Source organism: Podarcis muralis, chromosome 13, assembly GCF_964188315.1.
Source record: "Podarcis muralis chromosome 13, rPodMur119.hap1.1, whole genome shotgun sequence".
Classification (NCBI taxonomy): Eukaryota; Metazoa; Chordata; class Lepidosauria; order Squamata; family Lacertidae; genus Podarcis; species Podarcis muralis.
The window spans coordinates 18953951-18973321 of NC_135667.1; the positions used below are offsets into that span (position 1 = coordinate 18953951).

Sequence of the window (19371 nt, forward strand, 5' to 3'; positions counted from 1 at the left end):
ATAAGGGTCTGGTGACTTCTGTTTCAGTGTATCCGAAGAAGAGTGCATGCACATGAAAGTTCAAACCAGTAACAAACTTAGTTGGTCTCTAAGGTGCTACTGGAAGGAATTTTTTTTTAAATTTTGTATAGTCCCAGTTAATGTATTTCTGAGGACAGTCAGGAAGTCTGGGTTGCATGGACATAAAAGCTATTGCACAAACTAACTCTTTATGCAGATGTACTTGCCTCTGCTTTCACATCCAGAGCAATGCATCTTGCACATTGTGGTCTGTTGGAATAGACAGCTGGTGAGAACAGTGGATTAAAGTCTCCCTGTTCATTTGCTTATGTGCGCAGGTCCTCACACCTCCAATCCGGGGACTTCTGAGCCTCCAGATTATACCCTGATCAACATAATTAGATTTGCCATAGGAAGTCTGATCCTCTTCCTCCTCACATATGTCATAATCAGAGACCAGCAGCTCCAAAGGAAACATGGCCTTAAAGTGAGATGACTCTCCTCCTGGAGGAAACATGGATTTAAGGTGAGATTACCGTATGTTCCAGCGTACAAGATGCCTTTTTCTCCCTGGAAAATCACCCCAAAAGTCAGGGGTTGTCTTATACGCCGGGTATACACGTTGGGAAGGAGGCGAGGGAGCTGGTGAGCAGAGGTGCCCCATCTGCCATTGCTCCTCCTCCCTCTCCACAGAAAGGGACGTGGAAAGTCCTTCCGAGCGCGGCACTCACCCACCCGCCTGCCAAACTCCTCGCCTTGGGCTGCTGCGATGGCAGAGGCAGCGGAGGGGTGTGCGCTCTGCCCCTGGCGGTGCTCAAACTCTATAACTCTAAAACTCTAAAATTAAACAGCAAAAGTTGGGGGTCGTCTTATACGCCCAGTCGCCTAATACGCCGGAATCTATGGTACTCTTCCACTTCCTGGTTCCACACTGGTTCCTTTGAATTTCCAAACAAGGTCTGAACTTAATCTCAGACCCTCCAAGTGTCCCTATTTTCCAGGGACAGTCATGTATTTACAGAAACCATCTAGGTTTCTAATTTGATCCTGGAATATCCTGCTTTGCCTTAGGATGTCCCTATTTTCATCGGGGAAATGTTGGAGGGTATAGAATTAGGCAACCCCTGAGTCAAGGAGATAAGTAACTATACAACCTTTAGAAGACATCCGAAGGCAGCTCTGTATAAGGAAGTTTTCTTTAATGTTTAATGTTTTATTATGTTTTTATCTGTTGAAAGTCACTCAGAGTAGCTGGAGCAACCCAGTCAGGTGGGCGGGGTATAAATAATAAAATTTTTATTATTATGGAATAGGGCGTTCCTATTTTCATCAGAGAAATGTTGCAGGGTATGTAATCTTCAAGGGACTTTTTGCATTTGCCCACTGTTCATATATTTTTCATTTTGAAAGAAAGGTCCAGGTTTAGTCACATCCCTTAGCTTCTCTGCTGAAATGATCACTGGTGAAAAGCTCCAGGATGCAAATCACAGGTGCAAGTCAGAGAAGACAGTTGAGAAGAGGGAGGTAGATTAAAGGTCTGATACAGTAGAAGGCTGATCCTTATTTTGCTTGGTATACATTCAAAGAAACATACAAATAATTTCATGCATTCAAGGGAGCTGTGGGCTAGCTTGTGTTTCTCTTATCACATCGGCCACCACTCCTTACCACGACTATGGGACAATCACCCTCCAAAGCCAAAGGACTTTCAAACACAATTTTTGATATTACATGGGTATCACATGTTCAAAGAAAGAAAACACCAACCGGTTGACTTCCAGAAGCCCATGGACACTACTTACAAGCCTCTTTGTATCCCATCTATTATCCTTATCCAACCTGGTGCCTCTATCCCTTTCTGTGCTCAGGAAGTCCCCAGGAATGGATGGAGTAGGGATAACAATGACACCATCCGTCCAGTGTTGATTTTAGGCAAACTTCCCAATGAATGGCAGCTTAGCCCCCTCTTGTCCCCCCTCAAGTTATGCACACAGCTCAGCCTCTAATGCCAGTGTCTAGTTAATCCGGGTTGGGGAAAAACCCCTCTATTGTTATTATTGGAACGTGGGTGGTGCTGTGGTCTGAAACACTGAGCCTCTTGGGCTTGCCGATCAGAAGGTCAGCGGTTCAAATCTGCGCAACGGGGTGACCTCCTGTTGCTCGGTCCCAGCTCCTGCCAACCTAGCAATTCGAAAGCACACCAGTGCAAGTAGATAAATAGGTACCGCTGCATCGGGAAGGTAAATTGTGTTTCCGTGCACTCTGGTTTCTATAACAGTGTTCCATTGTGCCAGAAGCGGTTTAGTCATGCTGGCCGCATGACCCAGAAAGCTGTCTGTGGACAAATGCCGGCTCCCTCGGCCTGAAAGTGAGATGAGCTCCGCAACCCTGTAGTCGCCTTTGACTGGACTTAACAGTCCAGGGCTCGTTTACCTATTGTTATCTCATGCCTTTTCCACTATATTTACAGGATATTTATATTGCCCTTAGATTTTGATGTGCAAAAGTTCAAGAGATATTGAAACCATTGGCCAAGAAGCCAAGCAAAGATAGCTCCGTGAGTCCACCGTGATGACAAGATAATTTTCTCAAGACATACAACAACAATATGAGATTATTCTTTTTTCAACACTCAGGCATACCAGATGCACCACTGCATCAAGCAGGCTGATAAGCATGCTTCTTCTTTTTGTCACTGGCTACAACCTATGAATTGGAGGGTTTTCCCCAATTCATCAGTCTTCAATTGATCCATTACAAAAAGCATGTTTTAATTATTGGGGCAGCTCTTCAAGGCACTGTGTGTTTATTCTCTTTGGTTTAATTTATATATTGTAATAGTGTGTTTTTTTACTGGTATTTGATGCCATTGTGTTTTAGATGTGTTACTCTTAAACTGTATTTGAAAAATAATAATAAAGATGGGGTTTTCTTCTCAGTTTGTGTTCTTTTGTTCATTACATTGTATAATATTTTACACTGCTTCAAAATCTCAAAAAAGTAGATAGTCTGAGAAACTGTGGCTTCGGGACTGTTGTAGGCCTTAGTTTTGCCATATACAGTGGTGCCCCGCAAGACGAATGCCTCGCAAGACGAAAAACCCACTAGACGAAAGGGTTTTCCGTTTTGGAGGCGCATCGCAAGACGAATCTCCCTATGGGCTTGCTTCGCAAGACGAAAACGTCTTGCGAGTCTCGCCATTTCCCCCCCGCTTTCCCCCCCTTTTTCAAAGCCGCTAAGCCTTTAATAGCCGCTAAGCCGCTAAATCGCTAATAGCGCTAATCCGCTTAGCCGCTAATGGGGTTGCTTCGCAAGACAAAAAAACCGCTAGACGAAGAGAATCGCGGAACGGATTCTTTTTGTCTTGCGAGGCACCACTGTATATGGCTGGAATCTTTTGATTTCTTTGTTGCTGCCTGCATGCCCTATATGGGACAGCTAATATTTCAGTTTACAAGGCTCCATGTCCTTTTGATTTTAATTTTAATTTTTTATTGGAATTTTATTTACAACATAACACAAACCCCCCCACCCCCATTGCACAAATCCACCCTCATTAAATGTTAACATAACATACAGTGAGTATAACATACAACAATACAAACAACCAAATAAAAGACTTCCTTTATCATGTCCTTTTGAACCAAGCTAGACTGAATAAGACACTGAGGAGCTCACTTGGTTAGAGTCACACACAATCCTCTAGGACTACTCTTTCTATCTTTCTATGGGTGAGAGCTACCTATAGAAAATAATTGAGAAATACCTGGCTGGGGAACAGGTATTCACGCCACACACCCCACCAAGCAGGACAACAGCAGGATCTTGAGATGATACTCTTCGTAACTCAGTTTTTGTTTCACGTGGAAATGTTGATTTATTTATTTTTAATGTTTCTATACATTTAACAGCATGAAGCATTCATAGGGAGCCCAACCCATCTGCATGTCGCCGAGTGCTGCATTTAGACTGGAAGGGGCAATTTAAGCAGCCTAAGGTAAAGGTAAAGGTAAAGGGACCCCTGACCATTAGGTCCAGTCGTGGCTGACTCTGGGGTTGCGGTACTCATCTCGCTTTACTGGCCGAGGGAGCTGGTGTACAGCTTCCCGGTTATGTGGCCAGCATGACTAAGCCACTTCTGGCGAACCAGAGCAGTGCACGGAAATTCCGTTTACCTTCCCACTGGAGCGGTACCTATTTATCTACTTGCACTTTGACATGCTTTCGAACTGCTAGGTTGGCAGGAGCAGGGACCAAGCAACGGGAGCTCACCCCGTCGTGGGGATTCGAACCGCTGACCTTCTGATTGGCAAGTCGTAGGATCTGTGGTTTAACCCACAGTGCCACCCACGTCCCTTAAGCAGCCTAGACTTTCCTATAATATGGGAGGTGTTTCAGTGCTTTACGATCACAGTGTCCAGGGCTCCTGCCCTCAAGTGAAGCTGCCACAGTTTGAAAGGGTAAACCAACCAACCCCTGTAATTGTAATTGTTTCTGGCCATCGTGTTGCTTTTGATCTTGTGGACAGTTTGAAAGGGCACAGTGCTCTGATTTGGATTTCATCATAACCTTGGGCACACGAGAATGGCCTCAAGTGATTCCCACTTTCTTTGCTAGGGACCTATGCAAGATTTGACAAGTATGAGGGGTTTCTGTGTTAATTCAGACAACTCGCCCAAAAGATCTGGTGCTACTGGGTTTAGAGACTAGTAGTTCCTGCTCAGAGAACTTTGTGGGAAGTTTGAATTGCAATTATATGCTCGGATCCAGGGGATGTGAGACCCTTTGACAAGTAATCCTGACTCAAGGATGTTCTTTAAGAGGTCACTACAAGAAAGACCTGTAGGTTTGGGGTAATCCAGGTGTTACCATTTGAGGATTGCAATGCTGAAAGGAAAACAAGAAAATAATCAAAATGGCAACTTGGATTGGGGACTGTTTGTGAGCAATTGTATCTCCTACCAACAGAAGTGAGAACTGTGATGTCCCTGCTGCCTATTAAAATTAAAACCAGTCACTGCCAGTTGATCATAAAACAGTGTTGGCACACTAACAAATGGGAGAGTCTGCTTGGTCAAATGGGAAATGAGTCTTTAAATCTGAACTTTACAATGCAGTAAAATCCAACTGCTTTTCACTAGGGATGGGCAAATCTGGAAATTTTGGGTTCTCACCTTTCCCGGCTTAGTTTTGTTCTCCAAATTTCTATATGTGGTTTTTTAAAAAGGCAACAAGCAGATGGCTTGTGATACAAAGGACTGTTCAAGATGGTGAGATGAGAGTAAGTGGCAACAGAAAAAAGGCTGAGAAAGCGGAAGGAGGAAGTCAGGATGGAGGACAAAAGAATTGCAGGAAGGGAGTTGGAGAAAAAAGCACCAGCAGGTGACAAAGATAGAAAGGAGGTACTGAAAGTTATGGAAAGTGAGAAAATGACAGAAAGGATTTTTTAGATAAGAAAATGCAAAGCTAATGGTGATGGTCACTTGCCCTCACAAGAGAAATGGTCCCAGAAATCAAAGCGAGGATGCAACCACTGAAAGGCTTCAAAAGTTTGACCAATAATTCATGAAATATTGGTTCACTTGTATTGGGAAAAACATCTTTCCAATATCCCTGTGTGTGATATGTGGTATATCCTAGTGCTATTAATTTTAAATTAAAAGTGAAAATGTAGAAGTGAGTCCCTTGTTCTGGGTATGGACTGGATGAAGACCACTGTTCTAGAGACTATTGTCTCTTTGACAACCCCTCAAGTAGAGTTGTGTGTCTGGTTGTTGTTGTTGTTGTTTTATCTTACAACTTGCTGCTACTTCTTCATAATAAAACTCCTAATTAAAAAATGATTTTAATACAATTTTAATAGGGCTAGCATAACTTCCCAGGGAACTCTTCAGTATTCGCCTACAGTATTTAGCCAAATGCCTGAACCCACCTTGAAGCAAAAACTTAACCTGAAATTTCAAACACAAGGAAATAAACAACTATCTGACTTTTAGAAGACATCTGAAGGCAGCCCTGTTTAGGGAGGTTTTTAATGTTTGATGTTTCATTGTGTTTTTAGTATTCTGTTGGAACCTGCCTAGAGTGGCTGGGGAGGCCTGGCCAGATGGGTGGGGTGTAAGTAAATAATAATAATAATAATAATAATAATAATAATAATAATAATGATAATAATAATAATAGTAATTTCTCAGTGCAATCACTCAATGCAAGTATCTAATTAGACATGAATTAGCAAAAATCTGCGCAAGCTTCTGGCTTCTGGACTTATGTGGAAATTGATCAATAAAAAATATTTAAAAAAGAAAAAAGAGAAGGTTTCTTGGCTAGCAGAGGGGAGAGGTCTGCTGGAATCCCAATCCATTCAGGTAAAAACAGTGTTGAGAGATTGAAGGCCTTAAGGTAGTGAGAGTCTGGGAGGGTGTAGTTGGCCAAGTAGACAGTCTCCCCACCAGCCAGGTAGCCTGCCCAGCGGCCAAAAGTGCCAATTGTCATTATTGTGTGGTTGCAATGAGCAAGGAGAGCAAAATCCCTCCCTGGAGAGGACTCGCGCCCATCCCCAGAAAAATAAACATCCCCCCTGGAGGCATTGATGTTTTCCTTGCACCACTCCATCCCATTGCTGGTCACCACAAAGATGGGATTGGGGTACTTCTCTCTGAAATAGTTCATGGCTTTCTCCAAATATCCTCTGTCAGCCACCACACCTTTCCAGCTGGGCATCACATGGACATAATCCCCTCTGCGGACATGCACTCCAACATATGTCACCTCCTGGCGCTGCCCCCGTAGCTCCTGAAGATATTGATTGGCTTCTTCCTTGATGTGGTCATGGAAGGAGAACTGCTGAAGTATCTCTTGGCGGATATGGTGATAAAAAGTGTAAGACCATGGGTAGCCCGTCAGCCGGACGTACTTGCCTTTGATGTGTTTATAACTCTCTGACATCCAACTTCGCAGAGGGAAGTCCTTCCAATGGATCTTTTTATCCACTTCAGCACTGATCACTGGTAAAGTGATTCGGAACATTGGTGACAGGTACTTGTGCATGGCGGGATAAATACAGGCTTGATGTCCATTCATCTTGGCTAAGGCATAGAGGGTGGCATATTCCCCCATCTGGTTTCCCAAACGGCCATCAGATTTCACTGTCCATATGCCACTATCTATGATCTTACAGGATAACCTGGATGAATTTCCCATCTCAGGGAAATTAGATGCATTCTTGAAGCTGATCCTCCACAGCTGATAAGGCATCTTGTCATATAGGTGCAAGAATGCAGAGAGGGACAGGAGACTGAAAAAGTAGAGGAAGAATAAGAGGGCAGGTTGGCTGAAGGAACATCTTTGTAGGAGATGCATAGCTGCACAATAGGAACACCTAAAGGAAGAGCAAAATGGAGTGAAAAGACAGGTGGTATCTACACACAGATCACAACCACTGATATATGTCAGTGATGATTTGGAGTGTGCTGCCACACTTCATATGATACATGTCTATGTGGAAGCAAATCCTATTGACTTCAATTAAACTTACATCTTTGTTCTATTTGAAGTCAAAGTTTCTTTTGGCAACTACACCATTTTACTGATCTGACCCTATCTGCTTCTGTTAGAGGCAGGACAGGGGCGCCAACTTGTCCCCCCTCATTGAGAGGTTCCCCATCCCCTGCCGCCCCCAGGCAAGTGCTGGCATGTTGGGTGGCGGTGGGACTGTGCTCAGCCCGGGGGTAACCTGTGAAGCGTGGTCCAGGAGCGGTCCAGAATCTGAAGGTTCCGCTAGGCATCAGTCCGACAGGGCCAAGGCAGGACACGAGGCAGGAAACCAGGCAAGGACAGGTACAGCATCTCAGGCAGGATCTGGCATATTGCAATGTTGCTCCCGCAACCTGGGGTGGGGTCCGACAGCCTTTTATCTTTGTTGGAGTAACGGCCGGTCCTGATCCCCCGGCGACTCACCTCCCTGTTTTGCCCAAAGGCGAGCACTCCTCCTGCGAGTACTCAGGTCTCTCCTTCTCTCAGACCTTAGTCTCTGCAGCTGGGGAGATGTCGGTGGGTTACTAGACCCAGGGGCTGCCTCAGCCTCCTCTGACCCACTGGTAGTGGAGCAGCTTTAAGTGATGGCCTAGCTGAAGGCAATGAGGTAATCCCCGCATCTGGAGCCAGGACAGGCTCAGGCCCCTGACTTGGCCCAGCTGGTGTTTGTTGCAGGGGAACCTGTGCAGACTGGAACTCTTCCGGTTCAGGCCCCAGACTTGGTTCAGATGATGCCTGAGGCAAAGGATACGGTGCAGACTGAGACTCCCCTGGCTCTGAATCCGAGCCCGAGTCCCAGGCCATCACAGGGACATGCAGAGGGCGATTTTCATCCTCTGTGCTGCCCGTTGCTGATGGGTGAGCACTGGCCCATTGGGTGGGAGGCCCCCCCATCACCACAGGGGGAGCGCTGGCATTCCAGGCGGGTCCAGGATGGGTCATGTGATGCCAGGCCCTCTCAATGCGGGGGGGGGGGGGTAAGTCGATGCCCCTGTCTTACAGAGGGTCTAATTCGTAAAATGGTGTAGTCATCATAGCATGCATATACCAGAAAACAACAAGAAGTAAAATAATTTAGACTGAGATCCGCACGTTCCCTCTTTCTTCCTACTCATTTAGCCATCCTACTTACAGGGCACTTTTAATTCATATCTACAGTGGAACTGTAGCACCCTGCTTGTGGTTAACGCTTAGCTGGAATGAAATATTCAACGCAGCAATAGAGAAATTAAAATAATAATTTATTTGTCAGACAAATAAATGAGAGGCACAGTGGTATATGGTTACCAAGCTCTGGCCTGGCCTCCTGCCATTATGGCCAGCACTTATATTCCCTTAATCCAGCCCCCTTTGCTCCTCCTTGGGCTGCCTCTGTCCAATCAGCCTGGTTGGATTTCCTATTGGCTGATTGCTATAACCAATCCTAAAAGATACACCCACATCCTCCTGTCCTTATATGGAGCACAAAGAGCTATATATTGTTACATCTATAAATGACAAATAAGTAGTAATATATCTTACATGTGTCTCAACAAGGAATATTAATTACCAGCTCACCTCTTGCCCTCTTCGCCCTATTGCCTTCTAAAACAAATGGTTAATCTTAAATTTTTATCTTAAACATATGTCAAGGATCTTGAGTTTCACATCAACATTGAAAGATCTCCTTCATTTTGAAGGTTTCTAAACAAATGTCTGACAACTATATATCAGGAGCGCCCAGATAGCGTCTTCTTGTCTGGCAGGGGGGGGCTACGCTGGTGACTGACTTAATTTCAGGATAAATACAACTCTTACAACTATATGAAATAAGAATCTAGCATTTCTTAAATCCTTTGCATAATTACATTTAAGCCAATATATTTAAGCTAATATATTTCATACATTATCATAGGTAACCTTTTAAAAGAATAAAGCTTCTCAAAATAGAAAGGAAGGAACTCAGTAAAAAACAGGTTTTAAAAGGAACCCCTTCAGTTTACCCCCCCTTCAGCCATCTGCTCTCCTCTTTAGCTGTTCCCAATATTTATTGCTCTTTTAACTCTCTCAGTTTAAGAAAGAAACTGCTTTTAAAAAAGACTTCCCAGAAATGCTCTTTTTCTGCCAGCTAAATGCTTCTCCATTGCTCTTGGCCTTTTTAACCTTAGGAAGAAGATCTGGCTCATTTTACTGGGAGGCACATTGGTATCATTTTGCTCATTCCTAATTATGTTTATCTCTGCTTTTTTTATCTTCTGTAACATGTAGGTCAATGTCCTGCTCTCAGTCTGTAATTCCAGCTTTTACGACTTTGAAAGTTATTTTCCTGCTATAAATCAAGGGGGCCCCTTGTCTTAGGAGAATGGCCAAGGTTTTCTCTGCCTGGCATGAAACATTTATGAATTCAAGCCCTTTTTAGACTTTTTGAACCTGATCAAAATATAAGCCAATATAAGCCTTGATTAAAAATGCAGTCTATATTCAGATGCCACAGAACCTCGACTTATGTACAGCTCTACTTATTTACGATTCCAGTTACGACCTTCAGTCGGTGCTTCGACTTATGAACTTTCCTCTAGATACGAGCAGAGGCCTTGCCAACAACCCAGAGCTCACCCGGCTGGCTGCGGAGCAGCGCTGAGGCCTCTGCTGCCGGGGAGAGGGCCCCCATCCCACCCACAAAGCTTTGGAAGAGGTGCTGCCTGCAAGGGGCACAGCAGGGCGCACTGCAGCCCCAAACCCCACTGAGGAACTAACCTGAGGAAGTCCAGAGAAGAAATTGGCCTGGCAAGAAAAAAAGTGACCTTGGCTGAAGTGAATCAGCCCTTTACTGACCCTTGCCCCACCCCCAACTGCCGTTTTAGGGGGTGTTTTACATCGTCTAGAACGGATCGATTCACTTTTCCATTACTTTCTATGGAAAAGTGCGCCTCTACTTATGTACGTTTCTAGTTATGACCTGACCTCCGGAACGGATTATGGTTGTAAGTAGATATTCCACTATAGATAATATGTAGCCCCCTAGAACGATACGTATTTAGAATTTCAGCCTTACAGGCTAGGAGGAACAACTGCAATGGCTGGACTTTGGGGGTGCAATTTATTGGATGGTAATGCGATGTCTCTGTTTCTCAGCTTAACCTGCCAAACAACACTCCATTCTCTATTGTTCAACTTCTCTCGCACCTAGACTTTCCTTCCTTTTGGTCTTTGCGCTCTCTCTCTCTCTCTCTCTCTCTCTCTCTCTCTCACACACACACACACACACACACACACAGACAGCAAAGAGATCGCCCAGCACTATCCCTCAGCTGCTGATAATTGAAGGATTAAATTGGAGAACTAACCTGCAGTGACTCTCCAAAGGTGTTCTATCTGGTCAGAATTCAGGAAAAGTCAAGCTTTGTTTTCTCTGCCTGTATGTGGGATTGGGAGTCGCGCTCCCTGGATACTGCAATAGTATAAGGAAGGGCCGTGAGTAACTGCTTTACACTGACTGCTGTTAACATAATTTTTACAAGTGAGTTTGACTTCTGTACAGACTCATCATGAAACCCATGCAGGCCATAATGTGCGATTGGACTTCAGAAATCCTCATGACTTCCTGCTCGGGTGTTTTCTGTATGCAAATTAAGTCCATATATTCGCTCATCTATTTATACATACACACAAACACACACCTACACCATCCTGCTTCAATAGACCGCAGGACAGTTTAAAGCATAGAACATAATAAACCAGGGGTTCTCAAAGTTTTTGAACAGGGGGCCAGTTCACTGTCCCTGTACATTGTTGGGGGCTGGACTATAGTTTTAAAAAGATGTGAATGAATATTTAACTCACCCACTTTTGATGGTTTGTGGCTGTGGCGTTTGCCCATTCTTTGGGGATACATTTGTATTGGGAGAGAGAAAGGGTTAATAAGTTGACCAATAAGAAAGCCTGGAGGCGGGGCCTACCTGATTTTGAGGCTCAGCCAGAGGTTTTAACAGTTAGTTCGGTTGGTTCTTTGGGGGGAGGGAGATAGAGGAGTCAGAGTGAGTTAGAGACAGGGAAAAGACTGAGAGGGAATAGAGTGACAGCGTTTCAAATATATTTTAAAACTTGTTTGTGTTTGAAATAAACTTTAATCTTCATTGTTAAGTCTACCTGACTGAGACTCAATACCTCAAACCCTGGGTTTCCCCCCACAAAATTGGTGGCAGCAGAAGAATAAAGTAGTGGTGGTGGTCAATAGTCTGTGAAACGACCGGGGGCTCTGTATGAACGCCACAGTGGCCTTCCCATTCCCCGTTCTGTGGCACGAGTGGTTGTGTGTTGCGTTCTGGTGGGTGAGCGAATTTCAGCATCATCCCCCCCAACAATCAAGCAGCCAATGACGAAAATCGCTCACCCACTGTAATGAAGCGCGAACCCGAGATTGTAAGCGGCGATTGGCTGATTGGTTGTTGGGGGACGGAGAATGCTGAAAATTGCTCACCTGCCAGAACGCAGCACACAACCACTGGCAGTGAGCGCGAGGAGGAGTTCGAGAGCGACCCTCCCAGGAGACGCCCTGTTGGTCAGCGCTGAAGCCTGTCAGACTCATTGTGGCGCTCGAATTGGCCCTTTCCACGTTAGACAGCGGCGGGTTCTGCAATGGCCGGGCGGGCCGGCTTCAGGACCCTGGCGGGGCAGATCCCTGTCTCTCACTCAAGGTCCTTCCACCAACCATGTGTGTCTAATCCTTGGACCCCAATAATGACCCACAGCAGAGGACACCAGTGGGGGGGGGGGAGAAAGAGAAGAAAGGGGGGGACAAAGAAAAGGAGAAGAAAAGGGGATTTCTGATTTTCTGTCTGTCAGTTACATAAAAGAAATTATTCAAAACATTCCTGCTAGGGTGATATCCAACTGTTCTGCTTTCTGTTAAGTAATGTTTTCCCAATCTTCAGACACAAATGTCTCAAATTCATTCCTTTTCCTTTTCACACAAACAGTCCAAAAGGGGTTCTCTAATTAGAATAATTCATAATAAATGTCGGCCACGAAGTAAGGCCTCTGGTGTATGTTTCAGATGATTATCTTGTTTTCTGATCTCCATGACACAGCTGAAGATTTCAAGGATATAATTATCGCATTGCAATTTTCTGTTTGTTTCAGCAAGTCTACGCTGAAATGATTTAGTGAATCGATTAAAAGTAGAAGAGGAAATTGAAGGGTGAAGAAGCTGTTCCTGCTCCTGTATCTCCCAAATCTGTTGCCATTGCTTAGCAGCCTTCTGAGGGCACTAGCTAGCTGATCATAAAACAATGTTTGTACACTAACACCTGGGAGAGTCTGCCTGGTTAAAATGGGAAATTTGAACTTTACAAAGCAGTAAAATCCAACTACTGTTCCCAGTTTATCACTAGGGATGGGCAAATCTGGAAATTTTGGGTTCTCACATTTCCAGTCTTAGTTTGGTTCTCCAAATTTCTGTAAGTGGTTTTTTAAAAAGGCAGCAGGCTTGTGATACAAAGGACTGCTCAAGAGGGTGAGATGAGAGTAAGTGGCAACAGAAAAAAGGCTGAGAAAGCGGAAGGAGGAAGTCAGGATGGAAGACAAACGAATTGCAGGAAGGGAGTTGGAGAAAAAAGCACCAGCAGGTGACAAAGATAGAAAGGAGGTACTGAAAGTTATGGAAAGTGAGAAAATGACAGAAAGGATTTTTTAGATAAGAAAATGCAAAGCTAATGGTGGTGGTCACTTACCCTCACAAGAAAAATGGTCCCAAAAATCAAAGCGAGGATGCAACCATTGAAAGGCTTCAAAGGTTTGACCAATAATACATGAAATATTGGTTCACTTGTATTGGGAAAAACATCATGCCAATATCCTTGTGTGTGATATGAGGTATATCCTAGTGCTATTAATTTTAAATTAAAAGTGAAAATGTAGAAGTGAGTCCCTTGTTCTGGGTCTGGACTGGATGAAGACCACTGTTCTAGAGACTATTGTCTCTTTGACAACCACTCAAGTAGAGTTGTGTGCCTGGTTGTTGTTGTTGTTGTTTTATCTTACAACTTGCTGCTACTTCTTTGTAATAAGACTCCTAATTAAAATATAATTTTAATATAATTTTAATAGGGCTTGCATAACTTCCCAGGGAACTCTTCAGCAGGGTTGAATTTATGTTTGATGAGGCCCTAAGCTACTGAAGGTAATTGAGCCCATTATATGTCCAGCTGTCCTTTGTCAACAACAAATTGCCACTGTTTTTTTGTGTTCAATGTATGCTTTATGGTAATTTATGGACCTAATAGATATCTAAAGCCATTTCCACATAACAAATAGGAGCCTACACAACACAATACACTGTTGCTGCATGTAGGTTTTATTTTAATTGGTTTTTATCTTATATTTTGAAAATGTACATCCAGGTATTTTTTTTCATTTAATTTTTTGGGGGCCCGCAAGAGATTGTAGCACTAAGCTATAGTTTGTTTAGTTTATACGTAAATCCAGCACTGCTCTTCAGTATTCGCCTACAGTATTTAGCCACATGCCTGAACACAGAGTATCTAATTAGACTTGAATCAGCAGCTATCTGCTCAAGCTTCTGGCTTCTGGACTTGAGAAGGTTTCTTAGACAGCAGAGGGGAGAGGTCTGCTGGAATCCCAATCCATTCAGGCAAAAAAATTGCTGAGAGATTGAAGACCTTAAGGTAGCGAGAGTCTGGGAGGGTGTAGTTGGCCAAGTAGATGGTCTCCCCACCAGCCAGGTAGCCAGCCCAGCGGCCAAAAGTGCCAATTGTCATTATTGTGTGGTTGCAATGAGCAAGGAGAGCAAAATCCCTCCCTGGAGAGGACTCGCGCCCATCCCCAGAAAAATAAACATCCCCCCTGGAGGCATTGATGTTTTCCTTGCACCACTCCATCCCATTGCTGGTCACCACAAAGATGGGATTGGGGTACTTCTCTCTGAAATAGTTCATGGCTTTCTCCAAATAGCCTCTGTCAGCCACCACACCTTTCCAGCTGGGCATCACATGGACATAATCCCCTCTGCGGACATGCACTCCAACATATGTCACCTCCTGGCGCTGCCCCCGTAGCTCCTGAAGATATTGATTGGCTTCTTCCTTGATGTGGTCATGGAAGGAGAACTGCTGAAGTATCTCTTGGCGGATATGGTGATAAAAAGTGTAAGACCATGGGTAGCCCGTCAGCCGGACGTACTTGCCTTTGATGTGTTTATAACTCTCTGACATCCAACTTCGCAGAGGGAAGTCCTTCCAGCGGATCTTTTTATCCACTTCAGCATGGAGCACTGGTAAAGTGATTCGGAACATTGGTGACAGGTACTGGTGCATGGCGGGACAGATGTAGGCTTGATGTCCATTCATCTTGGCTAAGGCATAGAGGGTGGCATATTCCCCCATCTGGTTTCCCAAACGGCCATCAGATTTCACTGTCCATATGCCACTATCTATGATCTTAGAGGATGACCTGGAAGAATTACAGGTGGTGTTGGTGGTAATGAGGGAAGCAGGTTGTCCCCTCCCTGGGAAATTGGATGCATTCTTGACGCTGATCCTCAGCAGCTGATATGGCATCTTGTCATACAGATGCAATAATGTAGAGAGGGACAGGAGGCCAAGGAAGTAGAGGAAGAATAAGATGGCACGTTGGCTGAAGGAACATCTTTGTGGGAGATCCATAGGTGCACAATAGGAACACCTAAAGGAAGAGCAAAATGGAGTGAAAAGACAGGTGGTATCTACACGCAGATCACAACCACGATATATGTCAATGGTGACTTGGACTGTGTTGCCACACTTCATATGATACATGTCTATGTGGAAGCAAATTCTGCTGACTTCAATGAAACTTACATCTTGGTTCTATCTGAAGTCAAAGTTTGTTTTTAGAGAAAGTGATAACAATACCTTTTTTTGGCAACCACACTATTTTACTGATATGACCTTCTCTGCCTCTGTTGGAGGCAGGACAGGGGCGCAGACGTGTCCCCCCCCCCCGCCGCCAATGAGGGGGCCACCATCCCCCGCTGCCCCCAAGTGAGTGCTGGTATGTTGGGTCGGGGTGGGACATGCAGAGGGTGATTTTCATCCTCTGCGCTCCCCATTGCTTATGAGCGAGTGCTGGCCCACTGGGCAGGAGGCTTGGAGGGTGAAGATCACCCCCGACCTTCACCAGCCCCGCAACCACCACAGGCGGAGCATTGGCATGCCAGGCAGGGCCAGGAATGGTAATGTGCTGCCTGCCCCCCTCAATGTGGGGGATAAGTCGGTGCCCCTGACTTGCCTCTAACAGAGGGTCAAATTAGTAAAATGGTGTAGTCAGCATGCCATGCATGTACCAGAGAACAAGAAGAAGTGAAATAATTTAGATTGAGATCCGCACGTTCCCTCTTTCTTCCTAGTCATTTAGCCATCTTACTTACAGGGTGATTTTAATTCATATCTAGTTAATATGTAGCCTCCTAGAAGGATACGTATTTAGAATTCCAGCCTTAGAGGCTAGGAGGAACAACTGCAGTGCTTGGACTTTGGGGGTGCAATTTATTGGATGGATATGTGATGTCTCTGTCTCTCAGCTTAACCTGCCAAACAACACTCCATTCTCTCCATTGTTCAACTCCTCTCGCACCTAGACTTTCCTTAATTTTGGTCCTCTCTCTCTCTCTCTCTCTCTTTCTCTCTCTCTCTCTCTCTCTCTCTCACACACACACACACACACACACACAGCAAAGAGATCACCCAGCACTATCCCTCAGCTGCTGACATCAAAGCATTTAATTGGAGAACTAACCTGCAGTGGTTCTCCAAAGGTGTTCTATCAGGTCAGAATTCAGGAAGAGTCAAGCTTTGTTTTCTCTGCCTGTATGGGGGACTGGGAGTTGCGCTCCCTGGATACTGCAATAGTATAAGGAAGGGCCGTGAGTAACTGCTTTACACTGACTGATGTTAACACAATTTTTCAAGTGGGTTTGACTTCTGTACAGACTCTTCATGAAACCCATACAGGTCATAATGTGACATAAAAGGATTGGACTTCAGACCTCCTCATGACTCCCTGCTTGGGTGTTTTTGTATGAACTTTAAGCAAAACAAAGAAAGAAGTCCATATATTCACTCATATATACACACACAAACACACACCTACACCATCCTGCTTCAATAGACCACAGGACTGTTTAAAGCATAGACCATAATAAACAATATATGTCAACATATAACAGTCATTCAATTCAAAAAATTAAGAGAGTTCTATAAATACAATTTATAATAAATGCATAGTGATACATAATAGTACATAATCCATACCAAACAGCATGGTTGAATTATATACTTTGTCATCCCAGCAACTAATTCTTTAAGTCATGCAAATATTATTTATTATTGATTAAATGTATTCATCACTTTTTCTTGCCAGAACAGCTCAAAGTGCTTACAAAGAAAACAAAAACCCAACACAGCTCAGGTGCAATTATAAAACATAAAACATACTTAATAACAGCCTCCAGAAAAATTAACAGGAGGAAAACCTGCAGCAGAATATCTAAAGTGCAGAAACAATGTAAAAGTCTCTTTGTCAAAAACTAGCTTTGTGCTTTTTCTGAAGATTTTATTGAAGCTTTTTCATAATACAATAGGATAAAAGAAATTAATCTAGATAAAAACAAAAACAGGGAAAATAAAATAAAATGCATAGTCCTCTCTCAAAGGTTGTTTTTAACCCTTGTCACACACAGAAAGTGGTGGGCTCTCCTCCTGAGAGTTTTTCCTTCTTCTCCCAGTCTCTCACCCTGGGAGATTTCCCTTCCCTGCCTCTCACTCAAGGTCCTTCCACCAACCATGTGTGTCTAATCCTTGGACCCCAATAATGACCCAGAGCAGAGGACACCAAAGGAGGAAAAGAAAAAATAAAAGAGAAGAAAGGAAAAAAGCCAAGAAAAGGAGAATAAAAGGGGATTTCTGATTTTCCGTCTGTCAGTTACATAAAAGAAATTATTCAAAACATTCCTGCTAGGGTGATATCCAACTGTTCTGCTTTCTGTTAAGTAATGTTTTCCCAATCTTCAGACACAAATGTCTCAAATTCAATTTTTTTGCTTTTCACACAAACAGTCCAAAAGGGGTTCTCAAATTAGAATAATTCATAATAAATGTCGGCCACAAAGTAATGCCTCTGGTGTATGTTTCAGATGATTATCTTGTTTTCTGATCTCCATGACACAGCTGAAGATTTCAAGGATATAATTATCGCATTGCAATTTTCTGTTTGTTTCAGAAGGTCTACGCAGAATGACCGCTCCCCACATCAAATGGGGGGCGCCTTTTGCGTGGTCGTGCACAGCCCCCATGATCCCATGTGGCTCCCAGCAGTACAGCCTGGATTGCCCCCCCCCCCGTTGGACACCTGGAGGTAGCCGCCTACCTCTGCCAGTTACCCAATCCCAGCTGGGGAGGCGTTGCCAGGAAAGAGTTGGCCAGGTAAGGGGAGGGATCGCCCTGCCCATACAATAGTGGGCGGAACTTACCAGGGAGTTCTCAGTCGGACCCAGAGCTTCTCCCACCCTGTGCTCCCTCAGTTAAGCCTTCTTTTGCAGGTTAACCTCTTCTCCACAGGTATGCGGGCGCTGCTATGCTGTGGTCGCTGTTGAAGGGCCAGAAAGGAATTTTCCTGTATTGGCAGGGTTTGCCTTCCCTGTAGCAAAATGTCACAACTTTGGCGGTTTCAGGCCTTGGGCGGAATCCTTTAGTTTGTCTTCCCAAATGGGGGGGGGGGAGGGCTGGAAGTGGTGACCCATGTGCCCCTTTCGGCGGTGATCCCAGGGTTCCCCTTTAAAGGGGTCTTGAAGGGAGGCATTGGTCATACGCCAATAGGTTGTCATTGCTCTCCCCTGTGACGGCGGCGAAATGGGGGGGGGGCGGGCTCTCTGCTTGAACAAATGTTCTCCAGAGCCAGCCCAATCCCCACACATTCTGGATAACCCTGATGTTCCCCAGATTCCCAGCCAGGGATTGGGAGGGATAAATGCCCAATGCCTGAGCCAAGGTCTCCCTGAAGCTTTACTAAACTTGTGGCCAAATATTAATCCCATAAACACGTTGTCTTGAGTCATTATTCCACTTGGGTGTCACCCAGGGTTGGGGGGGTGGGTCTAGGCCTGTTGGCACAAATGATTTAGTTATTCAGTTAAAAGTGGAAGAGGATGTTGGAGGGTGAAGAAGCTGTTCCTGCTCCTGTATCTCAGGCCTTCTCAGGGCACTAGCTAGCTGATCATAAAACAATGTTGCCACACTAAAACCTGGGAGAGTCTGCCTGGACAAATGAAAAATGAGTCTTTAAATGTGAACTTTACAAAGCAGTAAAATCCATCTGCTGTTCCCAATTTATCTCTAGGCATGTGGTATATCCTAGTGCTATTAATTTTAAATTAAGTGAAAATGTAGAAGTGAGTCCCTTGTTCTGGGTCTGGACTGGATGAAGACCACTGTTCTAGAGATTATTGTCTCTTTGACAACCCCTCAAGTAGAGTTGTGTGCCTGGTTGTTGTAGTAGTAATAGTAGTAATAGTAGTTTTCTTTTATAACTTGCTGCTACTTCTTCATAATAAAACTCCTAATCTTAATATAATTTTAATAGGGCTTGCATAACTTCCCAGGGAACTCTTCAGCAGGGCTGGATTAGGTTTGATGAGGCCCTAAGCTACTGAAGGTAATGGGGCCCATTATGTGTCCAGCTGTCCCTTGTCAACAACAAATTGCCACTGGTTTTTTGTGTTGAATATATGCTATATGGTAATTTATGGACCTAACAGGTATCCAAATCCATTTCCACACAACAAATAGGAGCCTACACAACAAA

At 44.3% G+C, this 19371-nt stretch overlaps 3 protein-coding genes and 1 long non-coding RNA gene across 6 annotated transcripts in view; 2 read left to right on the top strand and 2 right to left on the bottom strand.

Moving 5' to 3' along the window:
* LOC114582336 (immunoglobulin superfamily member 1-like) overlaps positions 1 to 3523 on the top strand; it is a 41084-nt gene extending 37561 nt beyond the window's left edge. The window contains exon 13 of the mRNA XM_077918123.1: positions 339 to 3523. Within this exon, the coding sequence (XP_077774249.1) occupies positions 339 to 496 (158 nt within the window). The 3' untranslated portion in view covers positions 497 to 3523. The remainder of the gene's footprint in view (positions 1 to 338) is intronic.
* LOC114583234 (galactoside alpha-(1,2)-fucosyltransferase 2-like) lies at positions 1273 to 11019 on the bottom strand. 2 transcript variants are annotated; one of them, XM_028704575.2, is made up of 2 exons: positions 10863 to 11019; positions 1273 to 7381 (listed from the first exon to the last, which is right to left on the bottom strand). In XM_028704575.2, exon 2 carries the CDS (start codon positions 7360 to 7362, stop codon positions 6283 to 6285), a length of 1080 nt encoding a protein of 359 aa, XP_028560408.2. In that variant the 5' UTR covers positions 7363 to 7381; positions 10863 to 11019; the 3' UTR covers positions 1273 to 6282. The 2 variants fall into 2 exon arrangements, with proteins under 2 accessions (XP_028560408.2, XP_077773193.1); XM_077917067.1 differs by having other exon boundaries at positions 1273 to 7297; positions 10863 to 11012.
* LOC144325081 (uncharacterized) lies at positions 10014 to 19218 on the top strand. The gene is made up of 3 exons (XR_013390372.1): positions 10014 to 10499; positions 12658 to 12770; positions 18758 to 19218. It is a non-coding gene; the product is annotated as an uncharacterized LOC144325081 (long non-coding RNA).
* On the bottom strand, positions 13850 to 18749 carry LOC114583233 (galactoside alpha-(1,2)-fucosyltransferase 2-like). Of its 2 annotated transcripts, XM_077917066.1 has the most exons (3): positions 18041 to 18749; positions 16309 to 16412; positions 13850 to 15216 (listed from the first exon to the last, which is right to left on the bottom strand). In XM_077917066.1, the coding sequence occupies exon 3, from the start codon at positions 15195 to 15197 to the stop codon at positions 14088 to 14090; it is 1110 nt and encodes a 369-aa protein (XP_077773192.1). In that variant the 5' UTR covers positions 15198 to 15216; positions 16309 to 16412; positions 18041 to 18749; the 3' UTR covers positions 13850 to 14087. The 2 variants fall into 2 exon arrangements, with proteins under 2 accessions (XP_077773192.1, XP_077773191.1); XM_077917065.1 differs by having other exon boundaries at positions 16309 to 18749.
* Positions 19219 to 19371: the final 153 nt, after the last annotated feature.